We start from the raw sequence: 16,406 nt of genomic DNA, 5'->3' as shown, positions 1-16,406 counted from the left end.
AATAATAACATGTCATTAAATATACTACCTTCTATAACATTTGCCCATTTTAAATGTTAAAAATATATTATCACTATCAACAATTAACTATCATTCATTTAACATTATATATTCTTGTTATACAATATTACATTTCAACATCTTCTTAACTTGGTATACCAAGTACTAGTCTATTTAATATGTTGAATGTCCACAAAAAATTAAAAATATAGTATACAAGTAATATTAAAGATTTTTAGCTTGGTCTACCCAAATTCACAGAATAGTTCTTTAATCTTATGTATTGATTTTGATTTCATCAAATCAACCAATGAATTACAAATCACTATCATCTAATCAAACTCAACCACACATATGAAAATGATATAAAAATTACTTAATATGTCTACAATATTACATCTAACAATTTTTTATCAATTCATTTTGTAATTTCATAGAGTTTGTGCTTCTACCATTATTAAATTGCTTGACTTAAGTTTTAAGAGAAATAATTGAAATTTTAAGTACTCCCTTTGATTGGATTTGTCTTAGTTATGAGGAGTTTTTAAAAAAATGTGCAATTCAAATCAAGTATGAAGTCTAATTTTATATCCTCAACACTGAGGAAGTGGACATTTTTGGGTTCCATATGTCAAAAAAAATGTGAACTATACCATTGAGATATGTTTCATGACTATCTATTCTAGCGTTGGATATTCCTTGTAGTTACATCATTATGATTCATCTTTTGTGACTTGTTCTATCTTCTTATCTTATTCTTCGATACTTATTTATGTATTCGATGTGCCACCTTGATAATATTTATATGTATTGTTATGTTTCTATTTACAATTTCAATAAAAATAAAAAAATGTGCAATTCAAATCAACTCTTGAACTTGATGTCTTGCATTAAATTAAATAATATAGTTTTATATTTTTTTTGTTACCTCCAAAGAGAAATGTCAAATTTATATGCCTCTATTCTACATATATAATCTACACTACCAATTAGAAATATTTGTTTTAAATTTACATCTTTTGAATTTGTCTTTTTAAAAAAAAACTATCGGCGTACCTCTTGCACCTCTTTCTGGAGCAAGTGCTAGTAAATATTTTTTTGGTTGATACTAATGGCATGATCTCTAAGATCTTTTTGCATCATCACATCACTACCATAAAGTGGACTATATATGTTACCTCGAGGAGAATTGAATCACAATGACACATTTTGTGGAATATCATAGTATTATTTTTTGTAGAGGTGGAAATTGCTAACCCCCCTCTCTACTTCTCATTTTCATAGACACGTACCTTATAGTTTTGCTCTTTTTATTTACATGACATAAACTACTCATTGCATATCAATTCTTGATTTTAAGTTCCTATAGACCATTCATGCCAAATAGAAGAACACAAAATGAATTTAATGTTGATCCAATACTTTACATGGACCCATTTAATTTTATGTCTAAATATTTGCTTTTCATGTCAGTTAATAATGTCAACATACATTGAAATACACATTCATGCTACATTTGCCCACATTTTGAAGTAAGAGAAATATGTTATAATGAATTTTGCATGCCCTCACCAATTCCCATTTACTTTTATATTCCGTTCAATGAAATGAATTACTAGTAAAAAACTCTTGTGCTAAGATGACTCATTTCCCAATCCCTTTTTGTTTTCTCCCTCGCTCCCTCCCTCCCCCGCTCTCTCTCTCTCTCTCACACACACACACAACCAACCTGAAGTGCCTCACACCTATCTTAAAATTTTAAACTTGAATTATCAAGTTCCCACCCTTTTCAATTAGCTATTATGGTGGACTTTGTACACATTTGTGTGATGTATTTTTGTTTAGTATTTAAAGAGTTCAATGTGTAATTCATGAGTGACTACACATATATATCTTTTAAACACATTATGCTTTTTCTAAGCGTAAAATATATAGATCATCCACATCCTTGAAAATGTTGCCTTTGATTATTTATTTCAAGTTATAAAAGTAAACTATAGAAGAGTTTAACCTCTGATTAATTGATCTTAGTGATCTAACAACTTCTCATAAATAGCTTTAAATATTATTGTCCTTGTGTACATTTATATTTTCAAAGTTATAATAAATTAGATTTTGGATGCCTTGTACCTATGATTTTGGTTCTATGTAATGCAAGACAGATCCAAATCCAAATTATCTAAAATCAACTTTGAATGACTAAAGAACAAACCTCAAATTATTTTTAAATATACAAAATTTGAAATAACAAACATACTAACACTATCACTTACTATACTTACTTGTTAATTTTTAATTTTACCCATCACAATTTTCCGTAAGATTGGAATTGTCCTCTCCCTAAAAATATAATTGTCTTCCCCTAAAAATAGAGAAAGAGAGCATACAATATGAGCCCAAGTATTGACAAAAGAAAAGTCACAGTCGACTCCAAAAGACTCTATTAAACTCCAAAAAAAAACATTAAAAAAAAATGAACTACTCATATCTAAAATAGTAGTTCTAATTATAATTATTTGTCCTCTATTGCTTACATTATTTGATTAATCTGAATTAATCCATGTCAACCGCTCCGAGCTGCACAGAAGTTTATATTTGAATTTGTTTCGAACTTCGGTTTTAAGCCTGGAAAATGATACACGTTCTCAGCCTGGAAAATTTGCAGTTACAAAGCAGCACAGGTAGTCGGCGGTAGCGATGGCTTACCCTGGGAAAGGCAAGTGGAAATGGAAGTGTATGAGATATCTCGCCTTGATTTTTATAATGACAATGCTTTTTTCAGGTATTCATCGCCCACTTTCCCACTTCCTATTTTTATGTATTTTTGAGTTTTTCGAGTCTCATTTTTAAATGTTATTGATTGCAGGTTTTGAGCTCTCGCGTTTAGGAAAGTCAAAGAGCGGAGGAAGGGAGCAGAAATTCCATTATCTTGTGTTAGGCCCTGCTGCCGGACAGGGCTTACCTCATCGCATTCAATGTCAAGGTCACGGCCTTTCTTTCCTCAGTCTTTCACACTTTCAATAAAGATTTTAATGTACATGTGATGATTCATCGGGATTAAAATGTGTATTTTAGAGTCAGTTTTCTTTTATTTTCATCTCAAGGACTCGTATCACACATACCACATTTCTGCACGACTTTTCTTATTAATTTATTCATCACATAATTTCACGATAAACTTCGCGGGTAAGCAGAAGGGGTTTGAACCAGTTCGAATTTTAGGAGATTGTTTTTTTTTTAATAAAAATTTCTGTAGAATTCGCTTGTTTTTCAGGCTCAACTCAGAATGTGGACCAGTTGTGTTCAAGTTCCTCCTAGACACTCACAGCCCACAAAAAATAGGTCTGCCAACATATTGCCCACTCGTATTCGAGTAGTGTTCATTTGGGACACCATACAAGAACACTGAGCATCCTCGCACAAATGCTAACATAGAAGCATTCAAAACACCTTCGTGCATAAGCAGAAATGTACATCTTTTATCTGCACGATGTAAACCATAAATATTTTACTTTCCAGTAACTATGAACCTAGCAACATGATATGACATTCTTACGAACATACCAGATTATAGACTCCTTGGTTGACCTTGAGTCCAGTGATGTGATACCAAATCAGTGCTCAGAAATCTGAAGTTCCTTGCACAGCAACAGACAAAGAAATGCAAACATGCACAGTGATATTGAAATCCACGTACTGTGAACGACTAATATGCAAGATAGATTAGTTCTCAGATTGTTGAAGTTACCACTAATGTGCAGATATGAATGTTCCTGCAGCAACAGACAAAGAAATGCAAATATGCACAGTGATATTGAAATCCATTTACTGTGAACCACTAATATGCAAGATAGGTTAGTTCTCAGATTGTTGAAGTTACCACTAATGTGCAGATATGAATGTTCCCTAACAGCTGTTGCGAACAGCAAGAATGGAATTGCAATGAAGATAAAATCGTCAATCTTTCTTGAGAGATGTGCCTCGTTTACACACACACATAATCACTATAGGAGCAATAAAGATATCCTTTATGCAGTTTCCTTGCGCACATACCTGATTATAGACTTCCTGGTTGACCTTGAGTCCAGTGAAGTGATACCGAATCAGTGCTCAGAAATGTGAAGTTCCATGCACAACAACTGACAAAAAAATGCAAACATGCACAATCACGTACTGTGAACCACTAATATGCAGGATAGGTACTTTCTGAGATTGTTGAAGTTACCACTAATATGCAGATTGGTATGTTCCCTAACAGCTTTTGCGAACAGCAAGAATAGAATTGCAATGAAGATAAAATCTTCACTCTTCCTCCAAAGATGCACCTTGTTTAATAATGTAATGATCCGAGATACACTTGGAGAGCATGCATTACATATCAAATGGTTTTCAATGACTGTTGCCACTGTTAGGAATAACTGAGAATTCTGGAAGCTATACTCTCTATGTTGCAAAGCTCATTCATATAGCAAATCTTTATCTGGCAACAGTACCTTGATCTTTATTGACTTTTGTTTTCTCTCTCTATGTGAACAGCAGCTGATATGTAACATAGATTTTAATTGCCAAACCTCCAAAACAACCTTAGTTGCTACTCCCTTTGCCAGAATGAAGCTAAAATCTTATTTATTGGAGCAATAGTGGAACAGAAGGAAGAGTGTAATCCTCAAGTAATCTTCATTACAGGCTTTTTTTTGCAAAACTAAGAAGTAATATTACTTGCAGCAACCAGAATTAAGAAAAGCTTGGCTTACTATGTGTAATGTCCCCGTTTTGGCTGACATCGTTTTGCATGCCGGATCAGTCTATCACGGACTCTCATAGACTGGTGGTTGTGATGAGAGAGTCATTCTGGCATTTATTTGGGGATTGGATGGTTTATTATGCTCTTGGAGATATTATTTATATTTTATCATTACTTCTTATATTGGGCCTACATGTTATAATTCTAAGTTGAGTTGCACTTTTTATTTTATAAAGTTATTTTATTATAAAAGTGCATTATAATGGGATTTATAATGGATGTTTTTAGAAGTTCTTAGTAACCTCTTAGAAAATGATGCTTCTAGAAGTCCTTAGTAACTTCTTAGAAAAGTAAATAAATAGAGGGCTTGGCCTCTCATTTGGGGGACCGGGAATTGATGATTTTACTACCATTCTCTTTGAGCATTTGTGGCACCATCCAAGTCTGCAAATATTCAGCATAATGCTTGAGAATGATACGTCTCAAGAGATTGCATAACTGAGGAAGTGAAAGACCTTCTGAAGGGTTGCACTTTGGAAGTGGTATTCAACCATTTCAAGTCAAGCTTAATTTGTATACTCAAACTACCTGAGGGTTTGAGTTTTTGGAAATAGTCCGAAAAAGCAGATCTGAAAAAGCAGATCCGAAAAAGCAGGTCCGAAAAAGCAGTTCGAAAAAGAAAATCCGGAAAAAAGAGTTCGAAAAAGCAGATCCGAAAAAACAATTCAAAAAAGCAGAACAGAAAAAAAAGCAAAGCAGAAAGGTAGCATTGGAGAAAAATATTACAGCCATCTACAATCAGGTTCTTTGAATATTACATGCATTGTTCTTATCATTTAGATGCATATTAGAAGGTAAGGTTGTAGGTGAAAGTTGTAACAGATTTAAGCATTATTCTTGTGGATGTAAGCCAAGAGTCTTGGCCATTTCATACTAGCATTGTAGTTAACATTTTATGTGCAATAAAAGAGACATAAGTTTTTGGTTTGATATAGTGTAATTGAATATGTATTTATCATTCATGATCAACTTATTAGTTTGCATGCCAATTGTTTGACAAAATGTCAATTGGCTGTAGGTTTTCTTTTTTGGCATAAATAATGTTATAATTCTGCATACCAAGCGTTTGTATTAATGCCATTTGGCTATGCATTAATGCCATCGTAGGTTGCATCCCAAGTGTTTGTCAAAATTACTAGTTGTTGTAGCTGCATATTGCAAGTAGTTTCAGTCACATATGCATTGAAAATTGTCAAAATTAGTTGCACATTCATGTTAGGTCATTGTTTAGACAATTCAGAGTCTGCTTACAAGCCTTCTTATTGATGCTAAGTGAAGGAAAGAGCCATAAAAGCAAACTGAAATTTAATATCAGTCATATGACCCTTGTATGCAAAGTGTTTCTTGAACCTTTATTAGCATTTTGGGAGCAGATTTGAGCAGGGTCATTACATTACGTCAAGCTTATTTGTTAAAAATCATCAATATTGACCTTGTTTCTTGCTCCAAATATCAGATCTCAATCAATACCACACAAACAATTCTGCAAAAGAATATAAGCAGCCCACTATAGGTAACAATCATTCCTTTAAAAACTTCAAATCTTAAATTTAGCGCTCTTGTCAGTCTCATAATTTTGACAACCTTTCCAACCAGCAAGCACTGTTTCAAGTATGGGTACTGTAGCGTAGCACTGAAGTTATGGTACAAAATTACTGTAGCATGCTTTCAGATTTCATTAAACCTTCAAATCTTCACAAAACTTTGTCAAATCTTTATCATTGATCATATAAGACCAATGCAAATTTTAAAACAAATCGATCCTATTGGTATAATTAATTAATTTTAATTACACTTTACTTAGCTTACTTAGGATAATGCTTACACAATAGTTTGCATAGTAGACACCGAGGAGTTTGCATCCTATTCTAGCACATTGGTGTAGAAGAAATTCCACTTTAGGTGGTGATAGTTGTTATCTCATTTCCACATTGTATAAGTTCCACCTTTAGTGCCCTTATCTCATTATCATCCTCAAATTGTTGCACATACTTCATTGTACAATGGAGAATTATCCACCTTTGGTGGGCATGTGATGCCACATAGTGTGGGTGATAAGTTATCACCTGTTTATTTCCTAGTTATATTGCCTTGCCTATATGTTAAGGCATATCTACATCGTACATATTGATTATGGGCATTATATGCATTGCAATCATTCTTGAATTCAATCAATTATTTGATCATATTATGTTGTCTCTCTTGCTTGTGTTATTCTTTTGGTTTCTAGATCTTGGCATATTGCTTTAGGCAAAATCTTACATGGTATCAGAGCCATAGAAGCATTCATTGCATAGCGTTGGGATAGTTTTTACTTCAATTGTTTGAAAGCTTCTATTTAGATACTTGGGAGCAGTAGCTTGTGGAGCATCTAGAGCAAGATGTGACCTCGCCATTGTGTTTGGGTGGTTGTTATGACGAATTCTGACTATAAATCACCTATATCTGGCAAAAGTCAAATTTGAGGCAAAAGTCTAGCGAATCAAACCGATACGAATCAAACCCATACGGTCCAACCTGTAATGATGGTACAATTATTTTCTAAAAAATATAAAAGGGTCCTTTTTTAGATTCCATTATTTTTGCATCGTCATTTTTTTTGTCAAAAAATTAAGGGTTCTCATGCCCCTTGCTCTATTATTATTTTGTATTTTGTTACAATTTTCATAGGATTGTGCAGAGATAGACACAAGCAACCAAACAATCACATCCCGACCCATATATAGGAGCCAACAAAAAGAAAGGCAAGCAAACAACACAATCGATTGCAATTGATAATCTTACAACACAGAATGTCTCGTTTGAGGGTTTGAATGGAGCAGAATGCAGGAAATGGTGGCAGGAGACATGTGATAATGATCTGGTGAAAACCAACATTCAAAAGGCACAAGTTGAATGGGCAATACAGATGCCTGTATTTTGCATTCGAGACTATGAAGGTTTCTTGCGCACAATGATAGAGACATATGATAGGTTCTCTCGGACCAGTTCGTTCGCCTATCTTGCACGCGACTTGATAATATCATTCAGACCAACAAACTTCACACGGGTATTCGAAATACCTGGCCATGAACAAGGTGGAAAGAAAATCAACAACAAATTGAAAAAGTTGAGTCGAGAGGTGAAGGCACAACTGATACAGTTGGTATGCGGGGATTTGACACAAACGGAGAAAGAAGCCCTCATGGACACGTTGAAGGGTATAGGATTGAAGAAGTCCAATGTTCAGGAAGGGCACTGGCGTTGTCTTATGGACTTAGTAAAAAGTCGCCTCACAGGTTCCAACCGTGCTTCAGACATTTCATTTCCGTAGGTGGCGATGATGAACGAAATCCTACATGAAAGAGTGTACGATTGGGCTGCACCGTTGGCAGAAAGGATGTACGAATTTATAACACTGCAACATAAGACATATTACATGCTGCACTATGCGATTGGGCTGTTTTTGGAGGCAATGACGCAGATGATTCCCCACGATAGGCTAGAGGTCAAGCCTGGACCACTCGTGCTAGGAGAACCCCTTATCATGTAGTGGAGGCATCTTGACACACTTGGCAGCAAGACCATGGTTGGACAGAAATGATTGAGACCGGATGGAGGAGATAACGATAGTGGTCGCCAAGAGACTTCTTCGGACGAGTGAGATCGACGGGGAGGATAAAGAAGAGGATGATGAGGGGGAAGTGATTACATCGACACCATTAAGATTTCCGCGACCTACACTCTCGGTGACGACACTTGGTTCCAGTGGGATACACGACATTCTAGGGTTTGGTCAGTTCAAACAATCAGTAGTGATGACTCTGACTACCGTTGCGATTCAACCAGCTACATAGACACTAGCCATTCCCTAAGCTGTAGTCGTAGGGGGGATAGAGTCACATCCGTCACCGATGGTGACAACCATTCCAGAGGTAATGATAGAGCTTGTTTGAGAGGTTTTGACAGCTGTACTAGTGGCAAGGGCTGATATACTTATATCGGATGAGGAGATGGACACTCAAGAGGGAGTGTTGGAGATACTGGCAGGCGAGGGTTTGAGGATGCTTGATGTTCATTTGGATGTAGTGGGCTCAGATGCAGTGGTTACGATAGATGCAACATTGCCAGCACCGCCTTGTTAGAAGTAATAGATCACCAATATAATTGGGGGGGTGAATCAGTTATATATCAATCTTAAACAATTTTGAATTAATCAACCAAAGTAAATAGCAATCACAAAGAAATGTGCATGCGCAAATACACCAGATATGTTAACTAGGGAAACCCTTGATCAGAGGGAAAACCCCGGTGGGAATGATGCCCACAAAATAATGTACTGATCTGAATATTCCTTGTTAGAGGATGGACCTTGTTAGGAGTCTGTTACAATACTTAGTACAAAGAGTCCCCGTTAGGAGACTTTGAATCCCTATTAGGAGATTCCAACCCTGTTAGGAGTTGTGGAAGGCAGCTGAACCCATTGTCCAAACAGCTTCAAGATTAGATCAACGAATCCACTGTCCAATTGATCTCGGTACTATTCCTTTCAGAATAATAGATATGTGACAATCTTTCGCTTCTTTCTCTGTCTAGTGCGTCAGACTTCTTCACCTTCAGATCATGCAATCAGATCTGGAACTCTATATCCATCAACAGTAACCCTTAAGGTCAGTTACACGCATTAGCAGATTACTCTGCTCCTCTACTTCGCAATTCGCAAGTCTCCTCTGCTTCTTGATCTCAATGATGGTGTCTAAAACTCGAAAAACATCTTTCCTTTATACCACACTCAATATTAGTTCCTTGAGCTGGTTCCATACTTTACCATACGTTAATTAAATAAAATACATATTTAATTAATGTTATCGGCTCACAGTTATACCTAAACTTTCACATGTGCCTCTTTTGTACCTATGCACTTGTTGACGTCATCAGTAGTCAGTGTGCTACCTCCAGTTAACTGCGCAATTCTTAATTCCAAATACAATGCTTTGTATTGGTCATACAACAGAAACTATTTTTCCATTGCTCTATTTTCCTGCATGTCTCTGTAAATTATCAATATCTTTTGTACGATGTCGATTTAGGTTCTGCGCACTTGCCCACATGTCAAATACATACTGTAGCATATGTTGGTAATTGTGCATAAGCAAATGCGTAATGTAATGTCCTTAATACACAAATCTCAGTCAATTGCTCTGTCAGTCTTATACAAACTTATTGCTATGTTGGCAGCAATGACAAACAATGTTTTGCAATGCTCCCCCCGTAACATCAACATTCATGCTAACAATCTCCCCCTTTGGCATTGATGGCAATATAGATGAAAAACATCTAGTTCCAAGGATACCAAGCCTTAATTGCAACACTCCTCCCCCATAGTACAAACTTTTTCTAATGTTTTTCATGTCATTCTCTCCCCCATTGACATCAATGTCAAAGATAGTACATGAAAGGTTTAATTGGTTGAGCATACAATAGTCTATTAGCACGACCACAAGCCGGTCTGTTGCTTTTACAACTTTTGCATATAATTCTATAAACAACACTAGTGTCAAAAGACATTGTTGTATACCAATTATCAATCACCAAGAGTCCTTGTTGACTCTGTTCATCACAGATACTCCCCCATTGAGGAAGCATCAACTTTTCAGTCCAGTCTAATAATGGTGCTATGTACCTTGGACTGATGCTCTTTTGCATCTTCTACTTTGAGCTAGGTAGGGGCATAACCCCAAGCATACCTCTCAGGTACTCAAAGGTATCCTTTGGTAAGGCCTTTGTGAAAATGTTTGTAATTTATTCCTTATTATTAATGTACTCCAATTTGATTTCTTTCTCTGCAACTTTTTCTTTCAGCACATGATACTTTATTGCTATGTGCTTAGTTTTGGAATGCAAAACAGGGTTCTTAGACATGTTAACAGTACTTGTGTTATCACAGTAAATGATAATAGGTTCTGTGAATGTAATTCCAATATCCTTCATCATCTGCTTCATCCATATGACTTGATTACAGTTGTTTGCTGCTGCAACATATTCTGCCTCTGTAGTACTTTGTGAGGTACAATCTTGCTTCTTGCTAAGCTAAGAAACTAGTCTTCCTCTAAGGAAAAATGCTACTTCACTAGTGCTTTTTCTGTCATCCCTATCTTTAGCCCAATCAACATCTAGATATAAGTACAAAGAGTAAAGTCATTGTAAGTACAAAGAGTAAAGTCATTGCTTCTGTCATACCAAATGCTGTAATTTGATGTTCCTTTCAGATATCTAGATATCCTTTTTACTGCTGCATAGTAATATTCTTTAGGGTCGGCTTGAAATCTTGCAATAATTCCAACTGCATTTATTTGGTTTGCTATGAGTCAGATACTGCAATCCTCCAATCATAGATCTTTACTTCTTTTGTTCAACAGTAGGCGTCTCATCTTTGCTTGATAACTTATGACCGGTTACCATAGTTCCAACAAGTTTACAGTTTTCTAGACCAAATCTTTTCAACAAATCTTTCAAATACTTGGATTGAGAGATAAAAATACCTTCTTTGTTCTGAACAATTTGCAGTCTCAAGAAAAATTTCATTTCTCCTATCATGCTCATCTCAAACTCATTTTTCATGTCTTCTGAAAATTTGTTAATGGCTTTATCATTTCCACCAAAAATGATGTCATCAACAAATACAATGATTATTAGCAAACCATCTTCTATTTTCTTCAAGTACAAGTTACTATTTGTTGTTCCTTTAGCAAATCCAAGCTAAGTATTTGTCCAACCTTGCATACCAGGTTCTTGGTGCTTGTTTTAATCCATACAATGCTTTCTTTAGTCTACAAACCATGTCCTACTCTTCTGCTAAAGGAAAACCCTCTGGTTGTTCAATGTAAACTTCTTCTTCAAGCTCTCCATTCAAGAATGCTAACTTAACATCCATTTGCTATACTTTAAAATTCTTATTTGCCGCATATGCCAGGAACATTCTGATTGCTTCCATTCTTGCTACAGGTGCATATGTCTCTTCATAGTCAATTCCTTCTTGCTGAGAGTAACCTTTGCATACAAGTCTTGCTTTGTTTCTTATTACTTCTCCCTGTTCATTCATTTTATTTTTGAATACCCATTTTGTGCCAATCACATTTTTGTCTTTAGGTCTATGAACTAATTCCATGTGTCATTTTTAATTATCTGCTGGAGTTCTTCCTTCATTGCTCTTATCCAATAATCATCTTTGATTGCTTCATCTGTGCTTCTTGGTTCTACTTGAGATATTAGACATAGTTCTTCATTAATTCTGCTCCTTGCCATTACTCCTTTTTCTTTATTTCATATTATCTGATCAGCAGGATGATTTCTTATCAAGTTCCTATTTGGGGTAGAAGTTGCTGCTTCAACTCTTATTTCTGGCACTTCGCTCTATTCTTCTCTCATATCTTCAACTTGCACATCATTCTGCAAGTCATTGTTAGTCTTAAAAAATAACTCATTACTTCTGTTAGTCATTCCAGAGTAATCATCTTCATTAGAGTTATAATCCACTATCTTTTCCTTAATGCCAATTTTTTCATCAATTTTAACATTTGTGCACTCTACTATAGTTTTTGTTCTATAGTTGAAACATCTGTAAGCTTTACTTTTTAATGAGTAGCCAAAAAACATACTTTCATCACTCCTTGCATCAAACTTACCGATATCATCATCTCTTTTGATGTAACATTTGCTTCCAAATATCCTGAAATATTTGACTGATGGTGAGTGACCAAACCATAGCTCATAGGGTGCTTTGTCCACACCTCTTCTTTTCTGCACTTTGTTCAATGTGTATACTGCTGTATTGATTGCTTCTCTCCAAAAGGTTTTTGGTACATCATTTTCAAATAACATGGCTCTTGCTACTTCAGCAATTGACTTGTTTCTTCTTTCAACAATCCCATTTTGCTCAGGTGTATGGGGTGAGGATAGTTGTCTCTTGATACCATGTTCTTCACAATAGATATTGAATTCTCTAGAGGTGAATTCTTCTCCTCTATTTGATCTTGAGCTCTTGATTTTAACTCCAGATTCATTCTCAACTTTGTTCTTAAATATCTTGAGTTTCTCAAATGTTTTTGATTTTTCTTTAAGAAAAGCTACCCACATCATTCTAGTGAAATCATCAACAACAATCATAAAGTACCTTTCTCCATAAAATCCTCTGGTTCTTGCAGGAGCACTCAGATTTGTATGAACCAATTCCAGCTTTTGTGTAGTACAAAACTGCTTGCTAGGAAATGAGACTCTCTTCTGCTTAGCCAAGATACATTCCTTACAAATAGTGTCAGTGGGCTTAGTGATGTTGGGTAAATCTCTCACAACAAGTGTATTACTAGCCTTCACAATGTTATCAAAGTTAATGTGACAAAATCTTCTGTGCGATAACCAACTGTTGTCAATCTTTGCTACCAAACATGTTATTTCGGTGGAGTTTAACTGAAATACATTACCTTTGGTTTTTGTGCCAATACCAAGTAGTTTTCCTTCCATGTTCTTGATAATGCATGTGTTATTACCAAATTGTAGTTGATAACCCTTGTCCATAAGCTGTCCAACACTTAGCTAGTTATGCTTCAGTCCATCAACAAAGTAAACATCATCAGTTTATGTTTTACCATCAAGAGTTATAGATCCAATTCCCGTAATGTGACAGGCTGCATTGTTCCCTACTTTGACAATTCCTCCATCATGGCTTCTAAATTTGACAAATTTGCACATATCACCAATCATGTGATGTGAACAACCACTATCAATGATCCAATCTTTCTTTTCAACTTGTGAGATCAGCACACTTTCTTCTTTGATTTCTCTGTCAAAATCGTCCTCCTTTATGGCCCGAATCCTAATTCGTCTTCACTCATGTTTTGATTAGAATCTTTCTCTTCTTCTTCATTAGCATATAAACAGTTTCTAGGTCTTCTAGATTTGAATCTTCCTTTATACTTTCTATCTCTTTTAGGACACTTAGATGCATAGTGACCATATTCATTACATGTCCAACATTTAAAGATATTCTTACCATCTTTTTCTCTTTCCACAAGGAGAGCCACTCCCTCTTGGATCTTTTCCTCAATAGACTTGTTGCTGCTAGCAATGTCTCTTTGCGCTTTAGTGTTCTTTGCTAAACCAAGTTTGATAATCAGCGCACTAAATGCTGTCTCAACCTTTGCTAATTCTCCGGATTGTTTCAGATCAAATTCTTCAGCTTCCAGTCTCCCAAACAATGTTTCTTTGGTGAAGTTAGTGGTGCTAGACTTTTCAAGATCTTCCATATTACTTCATCATCAGATTTCTTTCCATCGAGAGATGTGATTCCTGCAACAATCTCAGATATTCTGCCTGCATAACTTCTTACAGATTCATCTTCCATCATTTTAGCATCTTGGAATGCACAATACAAATTTTGCAATCTAACCCTCTTAGCATGTGTACCACCTTCATAATTAGCCTCTAAAGTTTTCCAAATTTCATGAGATGTTTTAAGTTGTTTTACTTGATTGTACTCACTTTCAGGTAATGCTGACAATATTGCTTTTCTTGCCCTTATGTTGCACATAAAGACTTCTCTTTGTTCCTCGGTGCAGGTTTCAAGATTGTCTTCTTCTGCAATGTTCTTAGATGTCTTGGTTACAAGCCAATATCCTGGACCCATGCACAAGAGATGAGTCTTCATTTTATCCTTCTAGCTATCGTAGTTTGTGCCATCAAATCTAGGACTTTTCTTCTTGAACAGATTCGCCATGGATCTCCCAAAGTTGTTAAACTTCCCTACAAGGACTTGATGCTCTGATACCAATTGTTGGAAGTAGTAGATCACCAATATAACTGAGAGGGGGGTGGGGGGGGGGTGAATTAGTTATATATCAATCTTAAACAATTCTTAATTAATCAACCAAAGTAAACAACAATCACAAAGAAATACGCATGCACAAATACACTAGATATGTTGACTAGGGAAACTCTTGATCAGAGGGAAAACCTTGGTGGGAATGATGCCCACAAAATAATGTACTAATCTGAATATTTCTTGTTAGAGGATGGACCTTGTTAGGAGTCTGTTACAATACTTTGTACAAAGAGTTCCTGTTAGAAGACTTTGAATTCCTTTAGGAGTTGTGGAAGGCAGCTGAACCCACTATCCAAACAGCTTCAGGAACAGATCAACGAACCCACTGTCCAATTGATCTTGGTACTATTCCTTTCAGAATAATAGATATGTGACAATCTTTTGATTCTTTCTTTGTCCAGTACGTCGGACTTCTTCACCTTCAGATCATGCAATCAGATTTGGAACTTTTTATCCATCAACAGTAACCCTTAAAGTCACTTAGACGCATTAGAAGATTACTCTGCTCCTCTACTTCGCAATTCACAAGTCTCCTCTGCTTCTTGATCTCAATGATGGTGTCTAAAACTCAGAAAACATCTTTCCTTTATACCACACTCAATATTAGTTCCTTGAGTCGGCTCCATACTTTACCATACGTTAATTAAATAAAATACATATTTAATTAATGTTGTCGGCTCACAGTTATACCCAAACTTTCACACGTGCGACTTTTGTAACTGCGCACTTGTTGACGTCATCAGTAGTCAGTGTGTTACCTCTAGTTAACTGCGCAACCCTTAATTCCAAATACAATGCTCTATATTGGTCATACAACAGAAATTGTTTTTCCACTGCTCTATTTTCTTGTGTTTCTCTGTAAATTATCAATATCTTCTGTACGATGTCGATTTAGGTTTTGCGCACTTGCCCACATGTCAAATACATACTGTAGTATATGCTGGTAATTGTGCATAAGCAGATGCGTAATGTATTGTCCTTAATACACAAGTCTCAGTTAACTGCTCTATCAGTCTTATACAAACATATTGCTATGTTGTCATTAATGACAAACAATGTTCTGCAATGCTCCCCCATAGCATCAACATTCATGCTAACACGCCTGGGGAGCCAGACAAAGAGAGTAGAGGTCAAAGGTTGAGCATGTGCTTGAGTATGAGGTTTAATTGTATACCAGCCCCATGGGCAACAGGCATCCTGACACTTTGAGGAGAAGTAGCCCTGGAAGGAGATTTTGTACACACGCCGACTCAGGAGGAGAAGAGTCACTTGACACAAATCAGCGGATGGCGGAAGCAATGGAGACGACCATGGGTGCCCAGCAACAACCTATAGTGGGGCGAGAGACAGCAATGGGAGAGGTTGTGGAGACATTTCTCACTGATGTAGCGACTTGTGCTCGCCAAGCGGTGGCATCTGCAAAGACACTTGCCTTGGACTCAGTGGTAAAGGAGCTAAAGAGCGTCATATCCCTCATGAGATTGGGATATCCAGTGGCCTTTACAGTTTGTTTTGAGGAGCACGAATGGCCAAGTGTAGAGACTGCAGAGATGCACCAGGATTGGGCCACTATGAGGGAGACGGGTATGGAGAGCCGCATAGAGACTCTGATTGAGGAAATAGTTCGAATACATAGGGATGCTTATAATGCCCTTCAGAGGAGCCAGACAGGCTAGCTAGTAGTAGAGAGGGGTCGAGAGGAGTCAGCTACCAGGGTAGCAGTGATGAAGGCGAAACTAGCTGCAA

At 36.3% G+C, this 16,406-nt stretch overlaps 1 protein-coding gene across 3 annotated transcripts in view; it reads left to right on the top strand.

Moving 5' to 3' along the window:
* Nucleotides 1–589: 589 nt before the first annotated feature.
* LOC149534946 (polyphosphatidylinositol phosphatase) overlaps nucleotides 590–16,406 on the top strand; it is a 162,334-nt gene continuing 146,517 nt past the window's right edge. For all 3 annotated transcript variants that reach the window (XM_089805138.1, XM_089805137.1, XM_089805139.1), the window contains exons 1-2: nucleotides 590–2,782; nucleotides 2,867–2,983. In XM_089805138.1, coding sequence (XP_089661264.1) covers nucleotides 2,698–2,782; nucleotides 2,867–2,983 — 202 coding nt within the window. In that variant the 5' untranslated portion in view covers nucleotides 590–2,697. The remainder of the gene's footprint in view (nucleotides 2,783–2,866; nucleotides 2,984–16,406) is intronic.

Source organism: Cupressus sempervirens, chromosome 10, assembly GCF_028749045.1.
Source record: "Cupressus sempervirens isolate cs-2001-9-10 chromosome 10, ASM2874904v1, whole genome shotgun sequence".
NCBI classification, from domain to species: domain Eukaryota; kingdom Viridiplantae; phylum Streptophyta; class Pinopsida; order Cupressales; family Cupressaceae; genus Cupressus; species Cupressus sempervirens.
This window is presented reverse-complemented; position numbering and strand designations above follow the sequence as displayed.